This window comes from Fukomys damarensis, unplaced genomic scaffold, assembly GCF_012274545.1.
Source record: "Fukomys damarensis isolate Sample0158 unplaced genomic scaffold, DMR_v1.0_HiC HiC_scaffold_27, whole genome shotgun sequence".
NCBI lineage: Eukaryota > Metazoa > Chordata > Mammalia > Rodentia > Bathyergidae > Fukomys > Fukomys damarensis.
Window position 1 is genome coordinate 6,231,628 of NW_022900939.1, and position 24,567 is coordinate 6,256,194.

Sequence of the window (24,567 nt, forward strand, 5' to 3'; positions counted from 1 at the left end):
CTTTAGTTCTGTGTCCCCAACTGGAATCGTGTCGATCCAGAGAAGGAGGAGGAGATTGTCATATTTTTGGCAGCAGGCTTGAGACCCTGTGTCAAGAGCAGACGGTCCCAGTACTAGCTAGATAAATCTAGCCATACAAGCTAGAGCAGATGGTGGGTTGGGAGTGGAGCAGTAGAGATGCCTAATGGTGATAGCAATGAATATTTGGATGTCATTATTTTATTAGTTAGCAAACAGTGCCATCCTTGTGGTCCCTTCCCAGTTTTATGTGTGATGGTGCTGTAGGTGTCAGCCCTCAAGAGTTGGCACAACAGCCTAATCGATGTGTCTGATGTCTTTTTTTATCTATTCTGTCATCTCTGTAGCTTCATTATCAATGCACAGGGAAAGGGGAATAAATACAGAGTTTTACAAATCACCCTGAGTCCCTGACACCATAAAATCCCAAAAAGCATCGTTTGTTTTACTTTCCTGGAGTTGATCCTTGACTTCCAAGTCATGCCTTTTGGCTCACTGGAGTTTTAAAATAGGTTTCCTGGAATCTGGTGGAGCAGACGAACTTTGTTTGCTTGCCTGCTTGCTTGCTGTGATGCCTCTGACAGTGAACATCTTCAAATAAGAGAAAGAGCCAAGCATAGGGGTGTACACTTGTGATCCCTGATGCTTGGAGTCCAAGGCGGAGGGTTGCAAGTTCGACACCAGCCTGGGCAACATAGTACATTCAAGGTCAGCTTGAACTACATAGTGAGGCCCTGTCTTTAAAAAAATCATTGTGCGTGTTGTAAAGTGAAGTGAGACATAGCCCCAGAGGAGCTTGATCCCCTTGAATGTGTGTGGTCTTCTGATCTTCTGCCTGTGCCCATGATGTGGGCTCTGTTGTTCCACTTTAGATCAATAATGAGCCAGTTTCTCTGACAGGGAGTTATACAGTGGGAGTTACCTGGGTTAGAATGAAAACCCAAACCAGCTAAGTAGGTGCAGTTCCAGTACTGACTAACATCTCCTTAGTCTCTTGTACAGCGGATTCTCCTCTCCTCACCCCATCCTGCTCCTTTGGCAGGCTGGCTTTCTGCTGGCTGACCTTGTGCCTTATGTCTCAGTAGCCTCTCAGAACAGACAAGAGCTGCCCATCAGGACTGGCTTGAGATGGAGAAGGCACAGAACGTAGTGCAGAATGAAAAGAGCCCCAGCCTTCCAGCCAGAGATGGGCTTTCTCTGTGTCCTCTCTTTGTGAAGAAGGGATTAGTGGTAGCCTATAGAAACTAAGGCACAAATTTGCACTTTCTTCTGAGATCACATCACAAGAATTGAGTAATATTTCTATCCCAGGAAACCTGTCTCAGTGCCCCTTTATTCTTGGAACCAGTGGGTTTAGGTTTGTATTCATCTTTGTTTTCATCTTTTGGACAATAGCACCTGTTAAGTGGCTCTCCAGGAAATTTTTCAGCAACTTTTCCCTTATCTGTCAAATGGTATTTCCTGAGTATGAATCATGACTGAGCAAGCGGCTGTCGTGTGGTTCTGTGGCCCAGCTTGTAGTGTCTGATAATGGGTAGAGCAGGTATGTTGTTTTCTGCCTCTGCTATTTCTGTTCCCGGCATTGCAGTTTGACAAGGCATCCTGTAGCATCTCTAGAGAGGTTGTAAGCCCTCAGGAAGGCCCAACATTTCTTGCTATCAGAATTTTTCAGTTACCAACTACAGATTTTCTTACCTTTTCTTTCTTTGTTCAATGCAGCTTCTGTGAATGTGCTGGTCCAGAACTGCAAGATCTACAACGATGCCAGCTGTGACATCTCTGCAGATGGCCAGCTCCTGGCAGCCTTCATCCCTAGCAGCCAGAGGGGCTTTCCTGACGAAGGCATACTGGCCGTGTACTCCCTCGCACCCCATAACCTGGGTGAAATGCTCTACACCAAGCGATTTGGTAAGGGATAGGAAGCCCAGCCTAATGACAGAGGGATGTTGGTCCCTTGGCAGGGGCATTCCTAGGTGAGGCACAGTGTGGGTGAGAGCAATGGGCACACACTTCACTGGGGCACAGGCTAAAGAGAGATCACTCTGCGTAAGTTCTGAGCAGTAGCACTGCAGCAAGCTCTCAGGACAGGAGTCCTCCCTGCTGCAGAACTGTCACAAGTGTACTCCTGCCATGGTAGCCGGGAATAGGAAGGAGTTTTTGGTCAGAGGGTAGAGAACTGAGCACATTGTGTATTTGGCACTGTATATTAAAAGCCTCCCAAAAGTTGGGTTTATAGCTCCTTACAGGGCACTTGGCTAGTATGCATGAGGCCCTGCATTCTATCCCCAACTACCACTACAAAATAAAAGAAAAGGAAAAAAAACCCTAAAATATATGTGTTCTTTGACCCAGAAGTCCCACTTGTAAGGAAATAATCAGATTTATATATGAGGGTGTTCAAAAGTATTACTTATCATACAGAAAATTATTGTTATTGAAGGTTTTTTGTTTGTTTGTTTGTTTTAGGCTTGCTTAAATTAATAATGGTGCAGTGATAGGACAGAATGGAATTGGCCTTAAAAACTGCTCTTCTAGGGCCAGAGGTTTAGCTCAGTGGTGCCGTGCCTGCCTGAGTTCATTCCCCAGTACCAGGGGGAGAAAAAGAAGAAAAACTGCTCTTCTAGGAGCCAGGGACCTAGTGGTCCATACCTGTAACCTCAACTCTGAGGAAGCTGAGGTAGGAGGATCATGAGTTTGAGGCCAGAGGCCAGCCTGGACTCATAACAAGCTCAAGGCCAGCATACCCACACAGCAAGACCATGTCTCAAAACACCAGAAAGAAAAAGCAAAACAAAATAAACCTCTTGTAATATTTAGTATTCATATATATTAAGCAAGAAAAGATTTCTAGACAGTATTTATAGGGTGATACCAGTTTTTTAAATGTATTTACCTCATAATCACGATTAGCATTTATTAAGCTTTTTCTGTATGTTAAACACTGTCCTCAGTATATATGTACCTTCTTATTTTACTACTCAATGTAGTCCTATAAAGTAACTGTCAGCTGATCAAATGAATGTGAAGACTGGAAGGAGAAAAGGCTAAAAGTTGTTTCCTTGGAATGCAAGAACTCTGGGAAATATTTTTCTGTTCTGTTGGTCTTCAGGTCCCAATGCCATTTCGGTGAGCCTGTCCCCCATGGGCCGATACGTGATGGTGGGCTTGGCTTCACGCAGGATCCTGCTGCACCCCTCCACGGAGCACATGGTGGCCCAGGTCTTCAGGCTGCAACAGGCCCATGGTGGCGAGACCTCCATGAGGGTGAGTGCCATCACTTCTCCCTCCTGGATGCAGCTGTCTTGAGCTTAGCAGGGTGGTAAAGGACAAGGTGACCGCACAGCCAGGGCCAGAGCAGTCATCTCCATGAGGGTGAAGGAAGGGCTCCAGTCCAGCCTGTCCTTCACCAGCAGGCCTTACTTTTGAAAGCTCTGGACTACTGAAAGATGGGTTTTCTCTCATCCCAGTTTATGATCTGGGTTCCCCCAGACCGGAGAGTATCTTCAGGTAATTAACTATTACTTCATTACCTCAACATAACATTGTAGTCCAGAGATCCGTATAGGACCCAAAGAAATATTTAGAGAATTTGTTTTGTTTTTGTTTGAGGAAGCAAACTCTAAAAAGTTATGGCAAGGTCAGGGTTTTAGCTCAGTGATTTTGCTGCCTGCCTTGCAAACACAAGGCCCCAAGCTCAATCCCTGGTACCAAAAAAAAAAAAAAGTGGTGGCAGTCCCAACACTTGGGAGGCTAAGACAAGAGGATCCCCAGTTCAAGGCCAGCCTGGACTACACACACAGAGACCTGTCTTCAAAAAAAAAGATGGGGTACCACAATGTTAATCATGATGGAAAAGGACTTTAGGCAGCTGCTGTCTTCTTCATTGCCCCATGCATTTCATCGGTGGATAAAAGATCCTGTTCAGGACCCTCTCCTGTCTGGGCCTTACATTGCCATGAATGTGTTTTGGGCCTTCTGCATGTCTTGGCCTTTTGGACTCAGCCAGACAAGTGTACCTGCTGAGCTCTCACATCCCAAGGGCCTTATTTGGCCACGGTTTGTCAAGGGAAATCAAGCATTTGAACCATTCTCTCATTAGATAGTATTTAATTAAGCTCCATTTTAGTCTAAAAGCCTATGAACAGATTCCCTCAATACTTTGTGCTTCTGTGCCATTTACACTTTGATGCACTTGGTGGCATGTTTTTAGTTTTCTTTGACTGTGTGTCTAATCAGCTGAGTTGCGCTCAGTGTGAGCTCCTTAGGGGCAGACCCCCAAGTCCCTCAATTTAGTGCTGTGTATGTCGAAACTTGTTGAATGTTTGGAATAGCAATCATTTTCGTTAAAGAGAAAACTAGAGGTGGAACCCAGTACATACACAGTGATAGCAAGTGGGTGGCCTGCGGTGGTCCTTGCTTTTCCAGCCTTTTCTCTCCTATCTCCTTATAGAATCCTCTAGTGGACTCTGCTGGACCACTTTCTAAACTCCTTTCCTTTGATGAGGCACATGGCTTCCAGGTGCCTTAACCTGGATTATTCCACCTTAGCCTGGAATTCCACCTCTCCTGTGTCACCTTCCTTAATAGAACTGTGACACCACTGTCCCTAGTATGCACTCCCTTGATAATACTCATCACACCAAACTACAGTCACTTGTTGCCATGTTGTTCTCTCCAGGACTTGGCCCTGGAAGAACAGAGACTATGTCTGTTTTCTCTTTACAAAGCCCAGGTACCTTATAGGGGAGGTGATGTTTAGCAGGAGCTGAACAAATGAAAGAGAACCTCAAGAAAAGCGTCCTCCTCATGATTTCTATTGGTACTTGCAGAACCAGTGACAGGTGACATCATATCCCTGCCACCTCTGAAAAGGGCAGAAACAAAGCAATCTCTGCTCTTGACACCATAATGACAGGGAAGTTCTGTTCTTGAATTTCAGATGACTCTGAACGTTTTTGACACGGGGTGAAGGGGATGAGACTATGGAAGTCATCAAGTCTGTTTTCTTATTTAGATATTTGAGCATGGAAGTTGAGTTTTAGTTTAAGTGTTTTGGACATAACATAAGCAGACTTGGATAGTAAAGCACCTGGTACTGCCTTTCACAACTTAGAATCCTGGTTCCTACAGCTGCTCTTCTAACCCTTCCTGTCTTAATTGCTCTGGGATCTGGTTTCAGTAACACTAATAGACATCTTCAGCTTCTTCTGGGCACAGCCTGCCAGCCCTCCATCCGGCAAGGCTCCTTTTCAGAAAGAGCCAGAAATATCTGGCTAAGGGAAGGCAGCTCTAAAGCAGAAGCCCAGGTGGTGGGCTCTGTTGTCGTGGGTGGGGCTGACTGCTGAGGGCACGTCGCTGGAGAGCTGCTGAGGAGGTGTGGTTAAGCCAGTTAGTCCACAGCTGTCCGCTTTGGGGGGCTCACGGCTGCTGGGCAGCTTTGCCCATCCTAAACAGAGCACTTTCCCAGGTCTCCCTCCTGTGAGTGAGGCTTTTTACCTCCCAGTAGGTACCATCTGCCAAGAAGCGAAGGAGCCGAAGTAACTAGAATGTTCTGCTTGGAAGTGTTCTCACCAAAGAGACAGGATCAAGGCAACTCACCAAGTTTTGCCCAACCTAGCACCAACCCATTCTGACCCTGTATTGGTTCCTCTTTTCTTGTTGCTGAGATAAACTACCCAACACCCAAAGTTAAAAGGGAAAAGGTTTATTTGGCTCAGTTTGGAGAGGTTTCATTTCATAATCAACTGGCTCCAAGGCAGGGTAGCAGAGCGGCAGCAGTTCTTGGTGGCAGAAGAGAGCAAAAACAGGAGACCCAAACTGTCTTTCTGCCCCTTTTATCTTATTCAGTCTACTTAGGACTGGTAGCACTCAGACCCTTAATCCTAGTGCCCTCAGGCCTAGCCCCACCTTGAATCGGTCACACACTGTAGATTCAGCCACCTCCAGACTAGACTATGACCACAGGAAGCTTTGAAGGAACATCTAGACACAAACTATAACAGACCCCAAGCCGCCGTGCTGTGGAAGTCTGGTTTTCTAGGTCTTCGTTGCTCCTTATGCCTAAAGAGCAAAGCACTTAGTACATTTTTCTGAATTCACTCTTCCTGAAGGGAAAGGGAACAGCTTTTTTGGATGGCTGCATTTTACATCCAATTAAATCAAATGGGGAGTTTTTGCCTGCCCGTGGTGGTCCATGCCTGTAATGAGCACCTGCGCTACATAGGCCAGCCTGAACTACCCTGGTCTGAACTACCCTGAACTATCCTGCCTCAAAATAGACAAACTAAAACAATAGTATATAGGAAGTGTTTGGCTGGAACCAAAGAAAGACTACAGAGCTTCTCCCTGTAGGCAGGTAGGTGAGTGATGGCTCCAGCCTGGAAGGAAGGCTAGGGTGGGTCGGGCCTGTCTGAGCTTCTCCAGCTAGCGTTCCCCTTCTCTTTGGTGTTGCCATTTGGGAGTCACTGTGGTTATGTTCAGAGAGGTGACCTTGTTTGGCCACAGACATTCCCAGGAGAACACCCTCCAGAGAACCGATTTATTTTAATTACCAGTAAGTGACATCTTTCCCCCAAGAGATGATATTTTACACAATCCCATATGAAAACGCTTCTGAAAATGAATTGCTAATTGCTTTGGCACATTTACTTTAAGCAGTTCTTTGTATCTGTGCAAACCGGGGACCTGAGCAACCTGCATTAGAGCTGTTGGTTTTTGTTTTTGTTTTTGTACTGGGGATTGAACTTTAGCCCTTGCACTTGTGAGGCAGGCGGCGGAACCATTGAACCAAATCTCCGGCTCTGTTGGGCTTCTTATTAAAGTACAGATCCAATTCATACCTCAGTCAGACAAAATAAGAGTATCTGTATTTTTAAAAAATGCCCTTTGCAGGTAATTCTGGTATACATTGACTTTAATGACTACTGTTCTCAGTTTCTACTTTCCTTCACTTTAGGTTTTGCCCTCAGCCTTCTCAGTAAGGCAGATGTGGTCTCAGGTTTGTGGTTTTTAGACACTTTGTATTTTGATCTTTTGCTGAGTTTATTTAAGGCATAGTAGTATTTGTGTTCTGTTTCCCACCAGACTCAACTTTTTGGACATCTATGCTTCACCTCTTCTTCAACTCTTTTTGTTGTTGTTGTTTATTTATTTATTTTTTTTTTTTAGAGACAGGGTCTCACTGTATAGTTGAGACTGACCTGGAACTCACTATGTAGCCCAGGCTGGTCTCGAACTCACAGCGATCCTCCAGCCTCAGCCTCCCGAGTGCTGGGATTACAGGCCTGCGCCACCATGCCCTCTTTCTTTTCTTTCTTCTTTCTGTCTTTTTTCTTTTTTTTGGTTTGATTTGGTTTGGTTTGGTTTTGGTTTCTGAGACAGGTTCTCACTGTGTAATTCAGGGTGGCCTTGAGCTATGTATCCCAGGCTGTCCTCAAACTCACAGACATCCTTCTGCCTCCCCAGTGCTGGGATTACAGGAGTGCACCTCCACAGCAGGTACTGCGCCACCATGCCCTGCTTCTTTTCTTTCTTCTTTCTGTCTTTTTTCTTTTTTTTGGTTTGATTTGGTTTGGTTTGGTTTTGGTTTCTGAGACAGGTTCTCACTGTGTAATTCAGGGTGGCCTTGAGCTATGTATCCCAGGCTGTCCTCAAACTCACAGACATCCTTCTGCCTCCCCAGTGCTGGGATTACAGGAGTGCACCTCCACAGCAGGTATCTCTCAGGTATCTTTTCTTCCAGGTTTATCCCTTGCCTTTTCCTCTGTATGTTGAGACATCTTAATTTTTTGTCCTCATTTTTGAAATCTGGAGTTTGTTTTGGCTTTTCTCTGTTTACTGACAGCCTTGGTCTTCCCAATTTGAATAATTGACAAAGTAGGAAAAACCAACCTAGGCACATATTTTCTCTCTCGCTTACCTCTGACCATTAGCAGTTCCTCTGACTCAGTCCTTGCTTCTGTTTGACTCCCTCACTTGAGCCTGGGAGGGCTTTTTGTTAATTTCTGTTTCATTTTTTGAGTTAGGCTTTTAAAGATTGCTGAGCTGAAGTTTTGCTGAATTCTCAAAACATTAAATTGTGTTCCCTCTTGGCTTTCATTTCCTAATTGGAACAAGGCATAATATTGTAACAGAAAACTGCAATTAATTTTCTAAAATAGTGGCAACTTGCACATTATAATAACTTTGCTTGTAACCAAGTAAAAACATAATAACAAAAAATACAAAATTACTAATGAAGCCAGAAATAGTCAAATACCAAACTGTTCTCCCAGTTTGCAGGCATTGTGCTCTGTAACTCAGGGATCCTGCGGAAGTCAGCAACTGGGGCAGGGGAGGGCATTTTGAGAAAGCTAGATGAGGGTAGGTACTTCCCCACAATAATTACCTTAACAGATGCATACTCTTTCCTCTGGCAGCAAGGGCCCTCCAGACAGGTGCGGGATTGTAGGCATTTAAATGATTTAGGAACTGCAAAGGGTCCTCATTGCATAATCCGGCAGGCACGGGGAACTCAGTCTCTGCAGTGCTAGTTTACTTTTCACTCTGGTCATTCTGTTGGTAAACATGATCAGCACAGACACTTGACTTTGACTTGGTTGGAGGAAGAAGCTCTAGGACAGAGAGCCGTGGAACAGAATTATGTTGTTGTTGTTGTTGTTTTTTGTTTGTTTTTTTTAACAGCATTGTGTTCAAGACAACACCTCAGATATATAAGGGCCAGGTTTGGGGGAGTTTGAGCTTGATTTGGTTTTGTTTTTGGTACCGGGGATCAAACTCAGGATCTTGCACTTGTGGGGCAGGCACAGTGCCACCGAGCTAAGTCCCTGGCCAGTTTTATTGAAAGCCTCTTCTTTGTGGCGTGTGATAAAAAAAAACTGTGTTCAGGGCTGAGTGCCACCCAGATGGATAGTTTGGAGGGTGTGTTTGAAAGAGCACCTGCCCCCTCTGCCTTTGCTGCCCCCAGCCTGCCCTTCCCCTCCTCTGTCGTCCCTTGCTGGCCTGAAGAATTCTGCTGCTCATCAGTGGACTCTCATCCGGTTACTTCTATGGCTCCTAGTAGCCAGATCTTTCACATACTTCCAGGCAGTGCAGAAATTGACTGTCTCTTTCTGACCTGCTCCAGATCTGTCCTGGTGGTGACGCCTTGAGGCCCTCTTTACATTGTGATTAATGGTCTGGCCTTCCCACAGTGGGCTCTACTCTGCTCTTGGCTGCCTGTTTGCTGTGTGCTGAATAGAGGTTCTTGGGCTTCAAGAGTGAGCAGCAATTTCTGTTTCTCTCCAGGCCCTTCCTATGTCAAGGAGTATTTTTCTTTTCTTTCTCCTCACCCTCTGTGGAGGAGGGGAACCACTGGGGATTGAATTTAAGTCCTTTGCATTGAGCTACATTCCAGCACCACCCCTTTTGAGACAAAATCTTCATTAAGTTGCCCAGGCTTTAGCACGGATTTGAGATTTCGCTGCTTCATCCTCCAAGACAGCTGAGATTATAGGTACGTACCACCATGCCATGTTTGAAGAAGTATTTCTTGGAGCTCCTTTTCCCAATATTGAACTTGCTGCTCTTCTTGGATGAGCAGTATCTGATATGGTACCAACTATTGGGTATCTTAGTGTTACTGGCTCTGAAGAAACATGACTTGGCTTGCTTTTATTTGTACAATTTCATAGCCATGTTCTATTTCAGAGCCTGGTGATACTAATCAGTATTTTATTCATTAAAAGGTCATTAACATGAACCCTGGGAAAGGTTTGGCATCCAAAGTACTCGAATTACCACAAACTACAGTTATATTTAGACCCTGGGTCAGGATGGGTGCCCAGTGCCATCAGCATAAGCTCTTCTGAGCTGTGCTAGTCTTCTTTAAGGTCTAATCTTCACTCTGACTCCTTCCCTCCCTGCCCTTGAATTTAGCCTGTGATACAACCCTTGTCATCTGCACTTCCCTAGATTCCAGAAGTTTGATTTTCAAAAGTGAGCCAGAACTCTGGTTCAGTCCAGAGTATTTAGAAATCTAAGAGAAATGAGTCTTCTCTTAATTTCATCTGGCCTTGGAGGAGGCAAATACCAAAAATAAAGATATTTTATTTTTGTATCATCCTAGAAGAAGGGTACTATTTCTTCAAGGGGAGATTGGGATAAAAGAGAGACTGCTTTGTTGTCAGAAATGATTTACTCCTTCCTAAGATTCCGTCCTCATTAATTTTCTTAAAGCAGCCTGTCAGTTGATTAAAAGCTGCTTCCGCTGCAATTATCTCAAAGTTGACTTCTGAGATGTGGTATAAAGCTTCTATCCTGCAAAAGTTCCTTTCTTCAGGATGTGGTAGAAAAGGAGGGGCATGGGAGAAGTCAGAGGTGTCTGTGATGCAAGTCGTCAGAGAAGAGGAGAAGCAAGACGCAAAATTAAAAATAACACGAAAACTGCGTTCCGAGTTGCCATTAGTGTAGGCAGATTTTTCCATGACAGATTCATGCAGCTCTGACAATTTCTTTCCCCCTTTTCCTTAGTAGAGTAGAGTTTTATTCTTTTCACTCAGGAGAATTTTATTTTACTCCTAGCATGGGCGCTGCACCCAAATTCTTGAGGCTGAGGATCTCTGGAATGATGGGGTTTATTAAGCCATTGCAGATGCTAGCCAGAAACAGACCTGTCCTGGGAGAGGTTGCTGCCTCCATTAGTAGCAAGATCAGATAACAGTGCTAAAATATCTAGTAGATCTAGCACTAAAAGAATATACAAGTTGTTTTCATTGAGCTGCATTGGCTGTAGATAAAGGGGGCAGGATTTGGGGATCAGAGAGTAGTTCGTAAAGGTAAGTACTTGTTGCTTCTTGGTTGGTGGGGTTAACAGCCTAGAAAGCAATTGCCCTGATAGGATTTAAGCGAAGATTTCATCATACGTCCAAGAATATGAAATAGTCTTCTCTTGGTCTCTAAATGATTTACCTTATCTCTGCACCCCCCCCGCCCTCTGGCATTTGTAATTAAGTTGAGGGCATCTCGGAATTTTTCTCTTATCCTGTGCCAAGTACTTCATTAGGTCTGGGACTGCAGCACTGAACATGTGGACCTGGTTCCTGCCATCGTGTGCTTCTCTGTAGATGCTTTGCTTCCTCGAAGGTCTTTTTACTGCACCTGCCATGCCCTCACTGTGCTGAGCACACAGGAGGCTTTCGACACTGGGCTTGTGAATGTGTATGGCTCTGAATTCTTGTGTGCTGTGTGTTTCCAGGCATACCCATCCTCCTGCACCCCTTTCCCCACCTCCATCATGGTGCCTAGCACACTATTCAGTAATCCATAACTGAACAAAAGTCCTAATGCGAATAATCCTTCTGCAGATGGGGAGCATCTTTCTCGTTTTCACAGTTCTGCTCAATATCAGTGTCTTTCCCAGGGTTCTGGTCCAAGCACTGACTCATGGAGAAGTTAACAGTAGATCATTCTAAAGTGAAAAGCAAAGCATTCTGTTTTTTCAAGAGTTGATGTACAGATAAGAACTTTCTTCTTTCAAAAATAAGGATCAAGTAAAATCTATGCAAAGACTATCTTATCTAAGGTGAATCTCTAGAACATTAGGCCATTTTCACTGAGGGAATTTCGTGTTCAGAGATGTGGGAACAGGAGGAAATAATTCTTTTAATTTCTGAAAGTTCAGAGTCAGTGAGTGCAATTGTATTTTATTTAGCATAGAAGTAGATCCCTCTGCTGAAGTAATCCCTATGCTTTGATCCTGATGGTCAGAGATGGCCTTTGAAAAGCATCAGACCAGTTGGAAAATAAGAAAGGTCTTCTTTGTCCTTGGAATCTCTTTGAGGAACAAGTGAATAAGACAAAGTTTATAAATCGCTAGTCACAGGAAGCTGACTAGAAATTACTGCAGGCAGCAGATTGTCAATAGGAACAGAGGGCACCAAATTACAATAGAGTAAGAAAAAAGGGGCTGTTTGCTCTGCTCTTCTGTTGGGGTAGCTCTGGCCTGAACAAGTGGGATCTAGGCAGATTTATCCTTGTCTCGACTGAAAGAAATGGAATAAGGTGACTTGGTATTCTGATTTTTGTTTTCAGATAACCACATTGAAAGCTGTGGATCCTGTTGAGGTTAAAATGACAGAATACTAGCCGGGCGTGGTGGTGCATGCCTATAATCCCAGCACATGGGAGGCTGAGGCAGGAGGATCGCTGTGAGTTCGAGACTAGCCTGGGCTACATAGTGAGTTCCAGGTCAGTCTCAACTACATAGTGAGACACTGTCTCAAAAAAAAAAAAAAAAGCAGAATACTTACCTAGAATGTGCAGGACCCTGGGTTCAGTGTGTAGCACCAAACAGACACATGTACGCATGCTTGTTTTTGGACCAAACAAATTGTTCCATACAAATTTGACCAACATTCTGAGTTCTAAACCTCAAGTAGAAAGCTGGGTGTGGTGGCGCACACCTGTAATCCCAGCACTTGGGAGACTGAGGCAGGAGGATCACCATGAGTTCAAGCTCAGCCTGGGCTAGGTAGTGACTTCAAGGCCACCCTGAGCTACATAGCGAGACTTTGTCTCAAAAACAAAAGCTAAATTAGTAAATAAATTTTTAAAAACCCAAATAGAATATAAAGGCTGGGCATGGTGCGTCATCCCAGCACTCTGGGAGACTGAAAGAGGATCACAAGTTTGAGCCCAGCTTGGGCAACACAGGGACTTAGCAAAACTCTGTCTCAAAATGAAAAGCAAAAAGGGACTGCAGATGTGACTCAGTGTGAAGACCCTTTTATTTTCTTTAAAAAAAGCCAGGTTTTCCTAAGCATGAAGAACTTTAAGAATTCATGCATCTGAGTAGGTCAGCTGCTGAAATGGAAGAAAAGGTGACCGTAGCACCTCCTCCCTGACTGCTGTGGGACCTGTTCATCTCTCAGCCTGACACATGGATACATAGCCATCCATGTCCCGTGGAAAACTCAGCTGTCTCTCATCATCTGCTTCCATTGATTTTTTTTTTCCCCCTCTTCTAAGAGAGTTGACTCTGTTCTTATCACATTGTCTTGAAAACTTGTTTTTTGTTTTTTGAGACTGGGTCTCACTATGTAGTTGAGACTGACCTGGAACTCACTGTGTAGCCCAGGCTGGTCTAGAACTCATAGCGATCCTCCTGCCTCAGCCTCCCGAGTGCTGGGATTACAGGTGTGCGCCACCATAACCCGGCTTAGCTTCTCTTGAAAATTTAAAGCTTCCTGTCATTCCTATCAATTCTCCAGAAGGCATTTCCCCTCCTCACAGTTGTTTCTTTTCCTTGATTCCCTCTTGGCTTGCACCTTCTCCTATTGCCCTTCTGGCCTCCATTTCTACTCATCCCCTTTCGGCAAACAGCTTCCACTGTCCTGGAAAAAAGAATCTAGGCGTGGTAATGCACACCTGAAATTCAGCACTTTGGGACGCTGAGGAAGGAGGATCACAAGTTTGTGCCCAGCATGTACAACTTAGTGAATTAGAGAGACCTTATTTCAAAATAAAAGAAGGATGTGGGGTGTAACTCATTGCAGAGGCTCTAGGTTCAATCCCCAGTACCACAAAAATAAATAAATATAATACAATACAATTAAAAATAAAAGAGGTTAGGCTGGGGATTTAACTCAGTGGTTCTGCTGCCTGCCATGCAAGTGCAAGGACCCAAATTCAATCCCCGGTACCATAAAATGAAATAAGAGAGGTCTGGCAACTGCCCTAGACTTTTTGGGTTTTTTAAGACACTTCTTGCTGTGTAGTCCAGGCTGGTTTTAATTCACTATGTAGCCTAGGCTGGCCTTGAACTCCAGGCAATGCACCTGTCTCAGCCTTTTGAGTACTGGGATTACAGGCATGTGTCACCCTCCACTAAATGCACTTCTTGCCACTGCTGCAAGTTTCCAGCTTCACAGATGATGGGATTTATAGATATAAACAAACAAACAAAACAGTTTTGTGTTCTAGCATCCTGTCTGACCTGCTCTGGGCAGTGCAGTATGCTACTTGGCCACAGGATCTGAGCTTACTTGGCATCAGTGGACAAGAAAGCATCTTGTTGAGGACTACGGTGCAGGCATCTCTGAAATTTAAAGGATAAAAAGTTTTCCCACTGACCTCCCATTCTTTTCCAGTCTGTCTTTGAGCAAGAAACAAGACCACTTTAGTTTTGATCTGAGAACCATTTCTTTTGTTCTGCTTTCCTATTAGAGTTTGAAGAATGAAGAGGCCAGTGACTCGGGGGGTTGTGTCAGACCCCAGAAGCGGAGGAATTATTTACTTTTACTTCTTTAGGCCCGTAAAGATTTGGTGACCTGACTCATTCTCAGTTGATGTTCTGAGGCTACACTAACTCTAAAAATGTATTTCTTCTAGCATATTGATTCTAATTTCCTTCATAGATGTTAGGAATGAGAACAGTCTACTTTGGGAAAGGAAGGTCACTGTCAGCATCTGTCCTATGACAGGTGAAACCAGGACTCTCAAGTGAATCAGGAGCTCGGGTTTCTGTCCAGCCCTGCACAAGTTTCCCGCGTCTTGACCCTCCTTGTTGATGTGATAGGGTGCGGTGGGGTAGCCCACGGGGAGTCTCTTGAGGGGATGGTCTGGCAGGCTGCCCAGCATTGTCCTTCACATCCCCTGCGAAGCTCCCAGCTAGTATGAAGGATGCCTTGACTTGAGCAGTACATTAGGTGAAGGCTGGGGCCCGCACCCCTGGAAATCTGGGAGGAGACTCACAGCCCACCAAGTGACTAGGTTAGAAAGACAATGGCTGAAACCAGAAATGGGTTGGGAATAGCTGGAGCCACCTGACCATCTGTCGGTACTGTGAAAATTGTTGCCCACATTGCCTCTCAGGTCCAAGGCTGACTCACTGCAAGAGCTGCCCAGCTCCAATCAGGGAAAGGAGAGCACCTCTGGGTGCTTTCCACAGAGACCCAAACGCTTAGCGCTCTAGGGCCTCTGAATGCATGCGCAGGTAACAAGTGGGCTGGCCAGCTGCCCTCTGGGACAGGAATCGGTGAGTCCCACCCATCCTGCACCCGTTGGTTCCTGTCCCTGTAACAGATCTCACCTCATCTCCCTCCTCCCCAACCAGTGCTAGTGTGCCGTGAGCAAGCAAGAGCTCATTGGGAATCCTTGAGTCTGCTGACCTTCCTGGGGTATTTTCTGGCTTCCTGCTACAAAGCAGGATTTAGCTGAGTGCCCAAATGTCACAGGAAGTGGGCTCTTAGGAGCTGCCCTTTCAGCACTGTTCACGGACTTGGGGTGGGGGGCATTGCCAGAGCCAGAGGACAAATCACATATTATGTCCCTTTGACTCCTGTAACCATGGAAGTTGGGAAGTAGCTAGCAGGGTGGGTGAGTGGGACATCTCAGCTTTTAATTGCTTATTTCCAAACCCTCTCTGACCTTGTCTGTCCTATGCTGGGTTTATCTGTCATATTGGCCTTTGGGGAGTTTTCCCAAAAGCAAGTTTCTGTAGTAAGAGGCAAACTGAAGCTGGTGCCAGTTTCACCCCAGCAGTGAGAGAGGCTGAGGCAGGAGGATCACAAGTTCAAATCCCACCTGAGTAATTTGGCAAGACCTTGTCTCAAAAAAGGGCTGAGGATGTAGCTCAGTCAGTACAAACGCTCTGGGTTTGAAACTCAATCCCACAATCACAAAAACAAGTCACTGATTTGAGGGAAGATTCTGTTGTGAAGCTTATACAGAGCTTCACAGCCCCAAAAGCAAAGGACTTCGTGAACCCACTGAAATTAGCACTCATCCTTCCTTAACCCTGGGTTCACAGCTCACACCATTGGAAGCTTTGGCAGAGGAAAGTTAAACCAATTAAGTGGTCTGTGACTCAGCTGTCTGATTACAACCATGTTACTCGTTAGTGTATGGGCCACATTGTACTTAACCAAGTATCTTACAGATTGGATAGAGACCACTGATTGTCTTTGAGGCAGAGAAAGAGGGAAAGCTCTTGATTTACAGGAAAGGGGCTGGTAGGGGCTCTAAAGGGAAGGGGCACTGCCATCTTCGTGGGTCTTCAGCCTATGAGGTGGTAGAGAGAGCAGTGGCCAGGTATTTTATTTGTTCAGGGCTCCTGCTGAATGTGTTTGAAGGAGGAGGAGGAGGAGTTTGTCCACAGGTGGGGCAGCCCATTCTCATTGCTGAGGATAGAAGCTCATCAAGTCCACTAGGCTTAGTCTCCTTAGCCTCCTGCTAGTCCTCACTGCTGTGGTGGGGGGCATGGAGGCTCCGGAAGCAGCCCTCCTGGTGCTTAGGTACATGTGTGTGTGAGGACCCACTCACCAGGGCCACGGGGAGGCCCTTCTAGAAGGTCAGCTTAGGAGCAGGCAGTTACTCATCGAGGAAGCCTCTGTCTGTGTTGGAGCACACACCCAGCTTGCTTGTTTCATTCTCAAGCCTGTCCTGTTACCCATCTCCACATATCCAGGCCAGAATTACCATTTGCTTCACAGAAATTATGAAGTAGATTCTAATTTGGAAATCCCTTTTTTATTTATTTTATTTTATTTTATTTTTTTTTTTGGTGTTTTGAGACAGGGTCTCACTACGTAGTTGAGACTGACCTGGAACTCACTATGCAGCCCAGGCTGGTCTCAAACTCCCAATGATCCTCTTGCCTCAGCCTCCCGCGTGCTGGGATTACAGGCGTGCACCTCCATGCCCGGCTTATTTGTTTTTATATGAAGGATTGAACCCAAGCCTTCATAGTGAGCTGATTCTCTTTTCTGTTTGTCTCTTGTCGCAGTAATCAGAAAAATAATTAGTAAACCAAGTATGGTGACACCTGTCTTTAGTCCCCGGCATGTATCAGGGGGCTGAGATGAGAGGACCATTTTTGCCCATGAGTTTAAAGAGTGGCCTGGGCAAAATAGTGAGACCCTATCTGAAAAAAGAAGATTGCTTTCTAAAAATCTCAACTCTGATTTGTTTTCTCATTCAAGCCCCTTGGGTCAGCCTTAGGGGTAAGTAAAAGTGATTTTGTCTTACTTTGTAGGAAAAAACTGGGGAGGCTGAAAGAAATGAAACTCAGTTTTTAGATTGTCAGCCTCGCGTCCTTGTCAGCCTAGGCCTTCTCTGAGGCCCCAGATGCAGGCTCCTAGTAACCTGCATCATCTCTTTCAGTCTCCCTAGTTCAGCAGTGGTGAATGTGGGTACATGAACCACAGTGGGCTGTTCATTATATTGAAAGCTCAAAAGGATTTGCTATCTCTGCCCTAGTTATTCAAAAAAGTAGGTAGCAATGGGGCTCAACCGCAAGCCCTTGCGAAAGTGCATGCTGTCATTTTCCTCTCAGGTTTTAACTTCAGCCCAAACCCTAGCCACAGCCCAGCTGCTCCTGGGATGCCTCAGCCTGAGAAGATGGCTGGACTGTTGGAAGGAGACTCTCGCCCTTGACAAAGGGGCTCAGGTCCTTTAACAGAGATTTATATAAGCTAGAAGGAGACCATGTACATGTGTTCAAGATTCCCCTCTATATCTGAATGCACTTTAGATTTCCTTAACAATAGCAGATCTAACAGTGCTTTTAATTAGATGAATTAAGAATGTTCTGTTATCACCCCCTCCCGCCCCCCTGTCACCTCCATTTCCCCATTGCTTTGAGAGTGCTGTAGTTTCCAGGGTAACAGGACACCAGCCTAGGTTACCTCTCGCTGTCTGGTCCAAGCAAGTTGGGCTATGCAGTGCTTCCCTGGCTGTGGGCTCTGGATGGGGCCTTAGGGCCTGCCCTCGGAACAGCAAGGGGAAAGTGCTAACGTGCCCCCAGGGTTCCTTTAAAGAGTGTCGTAGCAGGCCTGTAATCCCTGCACTCAGGGGGCTGAGATGGGGATTGCAAATTCAAGACCAACCTGGGCTGCACAATGAGGCCATGTCTTAGAAAAAAAGAAAGAAAGCTGGTTCCCACCCAAAATAAGAGGTTCCCACCTGCTCCTCCTTGCAGAAGTTCTCAGACATGAGGTGAGAATCTGCCTATTCCCAGCCTAACCATCTCCTGTTCTCCTGGTGGTCAGTTTGTTTTCCCTGGACATTGTTATTCTCGGTGACAGATTGTACTCCCATTCTCTTTTCTTCCCTGTCTCTCCCACTCAGAGAGTTTTCAACGTCCTTTACCCCATGCCTGCTGACCAGCGCAGACACGTCAGCATCAACTCTGCCCGCTGGCTGCCAGAGCCAGGACTTGGCCTGGCCTACGGCACCAACAAAGGAGACCTGGTGATCTGCAGACCAGAGTGAGTTGCTGCAGGGCTGGGAGGGGCGGGGACATCCTGCTGGAGCCCTGCAGGCTGGGGGGCCCAGGTTCCCCTCTAGATGCTGTCAGTCCAAGGCAGTTTCCCCCGCTTTGTTGACCATTGTCTTTTGCTCAGTGGTTTCCTGGTGATAGAAAAGTCTGCAGGCAAAAGTGTAGATAAAATCATTCTTCTTTACACCCTTTTAAAAAATTCAACAGGTGGTCTTGGGTTTATGTAAATGCTATAGCCAGTAACTTAAGAAATAAAATTGGAATTAGTGCATTGTTCCCACTCTAATTTGTCAAGCTACTGATCTCTAACAGCCTGTCTCCATGTCCTACCTGTTTTCCTTTCTGCTTGAAGCTTTAGCTGTGCTGGTGAGGCAGACTGAAAAGCTCCATTTAAAATACAGTGGTTATTGTCTGGTCTCGGAGCAGAGTGGGAAGGGTTCTTGGAGCCAGAGCATTTCTGTCTGCCAACACTTCTTTCCTTCTCGGGCTCTTCGGAGTTCAGGGTCTCACCAGGCATTGGCTCACTCAGGACCCTGGGAATCCACCATGCCTGTCATCAATTTCCAGACCTAGCCAGGTGGGGAGCGTGAGCTCTGGCTTCCTTGCAGATCAGGCTGATTGCTGCGTGGGACGCTGCAGGGTTCCAGCTGACTAAATGCCACTTCTGCCTCCAGGCTGTCCTGATGCTGCCCTTTCCTTGAGCACAGTCTCCTGTGAGGGTGTCTGCGCATCACGGAGCTTGTGTGACTAGGCTGGGTCTGAATTGGGGGTGTTCGTGTCACTTTTTGTTCGGTTTTGTTTTTTTGTAGCCCATGCTGGCCTTAATTTGCTGCAGTCATGCTGCATCAGCCTCCCAGGTGCTGTGATTACAAGTGTGTACCACTATCCTAGCTCAGTTCTTGTGGCCAGGTGGGCAAGTGGTGAATGACTCTTGTCAGCTGGGTTAGGTCAGGTCCTGGAGAAAGTAAACCTGGTTCTAAAGGCAGCTCTTGCTCTAGAGATTTTAGAGCCCCTCCCAGTGAAAGGCTGCTACTTTAGCCTCTTTCACTTTGCCACTGGTCTACTGTTAGCCCAGTTATTGGGCCAGCCAGATTCTTCTCTTCCCCTGCGTTGTCAGTGGTCCAGGATCAGCAGGCCTGAGGTCTTATTTTTCTGTACTGGGGATTGAACCCACAATCTTCTCATTAAGCTACATTCCCATCCTATCTATCTATCTATCTATCTATCTATCTATCTATCTATCTATTTATTTAAACTTATTTCGAGACAATGTCTTACTAAATCTCTGAATCACCCTGGCTGTGCTCAAACTTGCAGTCCTTCTACCTCCACAGCTAACCTGTCTTTTTTTTTGTCTAGTTTTACTACTGGTGATCGAACTTGGAACCTTGTGCTTGTGAGGCAGGTGGCAGCACCACTGAGCTAAAGCCTGAGCACTAACCTGTATTTTTTTTTTTTTTTTTGTTTCAGGGATTGAACTCGGGTCCTTGCGCTTGCAAGGCAGGCCACCGAACCACTGAGCTAAATCCCCTACCCTAACCTGTCTATTTTGATATTACTATTTCTATTTCTTTAGTTCTTCAAGCCTTGGGGCTGAACACTTAGGATACCAGATAAATTTGACTTGGCCATAAGTGTCCAGTGTTCTTCAGAGCTTCCTTGGTTTTCTGGCACTTTCATATCTCAGCCACCTTTCTTCATTTTTGCTTTAGGCAAAACAACACCCAAGGCCTCGCAACAGCTCAGTGACAGAACTAGGCTTCCTATTTGTCCAGTCCAGAGCTCTTTCCTATAGCTTTTTCCAGCCCAACCCCTTATAGATAAGACTGGTGGACTCCCTTCTGCAAAACAATCCCGTAAGAGCACACACACACTTCTGTGGCTCTGTCAGGCCTCAGGGGAGGAGCACAGCTCTGCATGCTGATGTGGTCAGGTAACTGGTACAGTGGGAGATGAGGGAGAGGGTCAGTGAGAACAGTGACAGCTCTTGAACAGCATGTGATAGTTCTGGGGCCTAGACTGTGAACAAGTCAGTGGGGAAGTGGGTGCTCAGGGTGACTGTCTTCCTCACAGGCAGCTGCCATAGGCTGGCCGCCTGTCCCCAAGTGACGCAGCTCCAAGGCATGCCCATTCCCAAGGGCACAGGATCCAGGCTGCCAGCTGGGCCAAGATTGCTGGCAAAACAGGTGGTTGCCTGCCTTTGTCCGGGCACAGGCAGCTGCACCTCATTTTGTGCTCTCAATACTGCTCTTGATTCTCCTCCATTGTCTCTGTCAGAGTGCTGAGCAGACAGGGAATGGGCTCCTTGGGCACGGCCTGTAGGTACTGGAGGCCTCTGCCAAGGTGCCATCCCACCAGGGAGGAGCTTGGGACAAGTAGAGACAAACAACTGGCTCTTTAGCCCAGGGGCCGACATGTCTTGCAGCTGAGAGTGCAGAAATTCACCTTTCCAGCAGTGAGGGGCACCACTGCAGAGCCCACACTCCTCGGAGCTGTTGCCCTATTTCTGCTGCTCGGAGCTGTTGCCCTATTTCTGCTGGCCTGGCCAGCCGTCACCCCACAGGCCAGTAGGAGGGTGCAGGCTCATTCTAGCCTCATGGATCGGCCCTGCAACCGCTTCTCGGGCCAGCTGAGGAGACAGAATGGAGGGACTCAGGGCAGAAGCAAAGTAGACCAAGACTGGGGTGTCCAGAGTCTTGGCCACATGTGGAGCTCCTGATAAAATTCCAGCCCTGTCCCTGTGCACAGTGATGATAACCAAGCACCCTTTCCCAAGGAGGGGAAAGTCATATCTCTGAATGGAAACAGGAGCTGGAACTGCCCCCTGCTCCATCTTTCAGGCCAGCCTTTGAGTGCCAGATGCCAGCCCTTTCCCACAGGGCAGAGACTGAGGGGTAGACACCAGTCTTATGGGAAACATCCTTCTTTCCAAGGAGACAGCAGTGTGACCCAGGCCTCTGCAGCCCATGAGTGATGGGTGAAGGAAGAGTGTTCTCGATGGGGGCATTCCCCAGAGGTCTAGACATTCGTGTGCACAGCAGACAGCACGGGGAGCGCTGAGATAGCCACCTGGCTCTGCCGAAGTTCCCGGAAGCCCTGCTTACAGACGCCACCAAAGGGAGCGGTGTTGAGCGGATGTCCACCTGGAGAGGCTGCCCCAATGGCCTTCTTGCTCTGCTTCCTTCCCTCTGTGTGCTTGCTTGGCTCCCAGGTGAGCCTCCTCACCAAGACTCAGAAGGAAGGAGGTGGTGGATCATTTCTTCACCTTAAAGACATAATCAGTGACACTGGGCACCAAAGGCTAAGAGTCCAGTAGCCAGGGAAGGTGTCTTCAACGCTGTTCCCTTAGCACAGGGCCTACAATGAAGAGGCCAAGTCTCAAATCCATGTGCTTGCCCTTTCAGGCTTCTGACCACAGCAGGGGAGTACACCAGGGTTCTTAGGCCTGCTTAAAGAGGGCGTGGGCCTGGAAGAGGAGAGGAGAGGAGAACAGAACAGCTCAGCTCAGCTCACCCCACACATGCACAGTGACTGGCCCCTGCTCTGTCTAGCAGGCGACCCCATCAGTGAGTCCCACAGTGTTTGTCTTGTCTCATTGCTGAGACAAAATACCTGACACCCAATTTTAAAGGAGGAAAGGTTTCTTTGGGTCAGAGTTTGTAGAATTCCAGTCCAGAATTGGCTGGCCCCAGGACAGGGTAGCATGGCAGAGGAGCATCACAGAGGAGAAACAGTTCGTGGCAGGGAGAAGACAGCAAAAGCAAGCAGCAGTGACCCTCTTTCTGCCACTTACATATTATCCAGGCTCCCCACCCTTAGGGTGGGCAGCCTTCATCCTACCATTGTATCATTAGTCCCAGCATCACCTCCTTGGTCCCAGCAGCATACACCCTAGATCCAGCCACCTCCAAAAAGCCCCGCCTTTGGCTGCATGAGGCTTTAGAGGGACATCTAGACACAGCCATAACACACAGTCCACGCATCTCGGCTGGTGGCCTAGGCTGCCTGAGTGGAACATGTCGGAGGGCCTCTTGGCCACCAGCACTGTGCTGACAGTCTCACCTCAGACTCGGGGGCTCCTGGAGGCCTCCTTTCTGAGACAAGAAAGCAGGTTCTGGTCACACAGTCCTTGGTTAGTTGTAAGTGTGGTGTTGTGAGCGGTTTGTTGTCACCTACCAGCCCTGACTACCAAGAATTACAGAGGAGGGATTTGGCAGAGGCCCGCCTGGTATTGCAGCCTGTCAATAAATCCTGACAAGTTTGTGAATCAGGAGCTTCTTGGCAGCTGGCTTCACATAATGCCTCACGTAGCCAGGATTTGCTCACCAAAAAAGTGCAATGATGACTTTTTAGGGGCCTCTGCTGTCAACTTCTGGCCATTTGCTTCTTCCCACGTGTCGCCTTTTGGGCCTGGTCCTGTGGTTTTTTGCCTAAGGTAGGTAGCACAGCCTCCTAGTGCAGCCCACCCTCCCCCAGGTCCTATAAGCCCTGTCCTATTGTTGAAGGAGGGTGATCTGTGGTTCTGGGTTAACAGCTGGTTTCTGAGTGGAGCATGATGGCATTTGGGAGGCTGAGGAAGGAGGATGAGTTTGAGGGCAGCCTGGGCTACACAGCAAGACTTTGTTTCAGCGCGTACACACACACACGCACGCACGCACGCACGCAGAACCTGAAGCCGTCCTAGTTGGTTTTTACTGAGCGCTGCCACCCTGGCTGTGCATGACCTCCTCACTCCTCACTGTGCTCCTGCGTGCTGGGGAGAGGGCTGCTTCTCACTCTTCTCAGAGCCCGCTCACTTTTCCTTTCGAAGTGGTTCTCCCGAAGCTGCCCAGGCTGGCTTCAAAGCCTCCCGAGTGGCTGTGATTGCGGGTGTGCCATGCCCTACCACTGCCCACCATGACCTCACTTTTCCATGCTCACTTTCTGAAGACCCTTGGGTTAGGGCTGCAGTGCATGAATTTGGGCGATGCAGTCAGTTTGTGGCAAACCTGTCCTAGAACATGGGTATCCTATTTAGGGTTCTTATGTCTCAGAATCTCTACATGGACACCTGCCTGGGCAACTTAGTGGCTTAGCAAGAATCTGTCTCAGAATAAAAACTAAAAAGGGATTGGGATGGAGTTCAGTGCGAAGACCCTGGGTTCAATCCTCTGTACCACATACACAAAGATCTTTTCTACCACCTATCCCCATACTTCACAGCCACCGGCAGCACTCTGCTCTGCGCCGCGGTGACTGCTGCGAGGCACACCTCTGCAGGAAGGAGTGGGCCTACACTGTGAGCGAGGATGGCTGCCTGAGGCGGCAGATGAGGCTGGGAAGATGAGAGACCACTGCTGCTTTCCTTGTGGCAGCTGTGAGACCAGAAACAGTGCCCCATAGTCATTGCAGCCAAAGACGGGCACCCTGGGGAGCTCCCCTCCCCTCTCTGAACACTGCAGCCACCACCAGCAGAGGCTGTCCTCTTCCAGCCCTAGAGGGAGACCTCGCCTCTCTTGGGCTGCTTGGGCTCCAAGCACCACCCAAGTTCTTGTCCTGTTCACCAGGCCTAGGAAGCTGTGGCTCCGGAAAGGAAGCCTCCGTGAGGGCTTTTTCTCTGCTTAGACTTCTGAGCTCCAGGCACATGGAGAACATCAAGATGTCTTCGTTCCCCTTCCACGCAGGCCTGAGCGATCTGTCTCAGGGACTCATGCCTTTGAGGACTGACTTATCATCCCTTTGGCACCATCTTTCCAACAGGCCTTGCTGCAGCCTCTCGTTTGCCATCAGTGTCCTTCATGTCTGAAGAACACTTGGGACCCACTGCCTGTGTTTGTGTTTCTGTTTATTTGCCTCTTCACCCTCAGGAGGAGCCAGTCTGGGCTTTACCTGGGGGAAGGAGGCGCTGGACACTGTTTGGGATTCAGGCCAATCTCAGATGTGTCTGAGATTCTACCCTGAGCCCCTGACCAAGAAGCATCTCTGTTCCTGGTCCCCGTCCTGTCCAGGAGAGGGACGAGTTGAGCCGCCAGGCCACGGTCCCTAAAGTCAGGGCTCCTCCCTTACACCTCCTCTGTCTTCTCACCCTTCCCACTGACTTCCAGGGCCTTAAACTCTGGAGTCGAGTACTACTGGGACCAGCTGAACGAGACTGTCTTCACTGTCCATTCCAGCAGCAGGAGCAGTGAGCGGCCTGGGTAAGCTGAAGCTGGAGGTGCAGCTGGCTAGAGGCCTGTCCCTTCTTCCTGTGGTAGGCTCAGGAGCGACACCCTCAGATTGTGCCCCAGGGCTCTGGGTCCCTCTGCATCCTGCAC

General features: G+C 47.4%; 1 protein-coding gene across 4 annotated transcripts in view; it reads left to right on the forward strand.

The window, feature by feature from the left end:
* Nucleotides 1–24,567, forward strand: part of Ambra1 (autophagy and beclin 1 regulator 1) — a 153,238-nt gene that overhangs the window by 122,452 nt on the left and 6,219 nt on the right. For all 4 annotated transcript variants that reach the window (XM_010612462.1, XM_010612463.1, XM_010612464.1 and 1 more), the window contains 4 exons: nt 1,738–1,926; nt 3,128–3,282; nt 18,124–18,263; nt 24,358–24,450. In XM_010612462.1, coding sequence (XP_010610764.1) covers nt 1,738–1,926; nt 3,128–3,282; nt 18,124–18,263; nt 24,358–24,450 — 577 coding nt within the window. The remainder of the gene's footprint in view (nt 1–1,737; nt 1,927–3,127; nt 3,283–18,123; nt 18,264–24,357; nt 24,451–24,567) is intronic.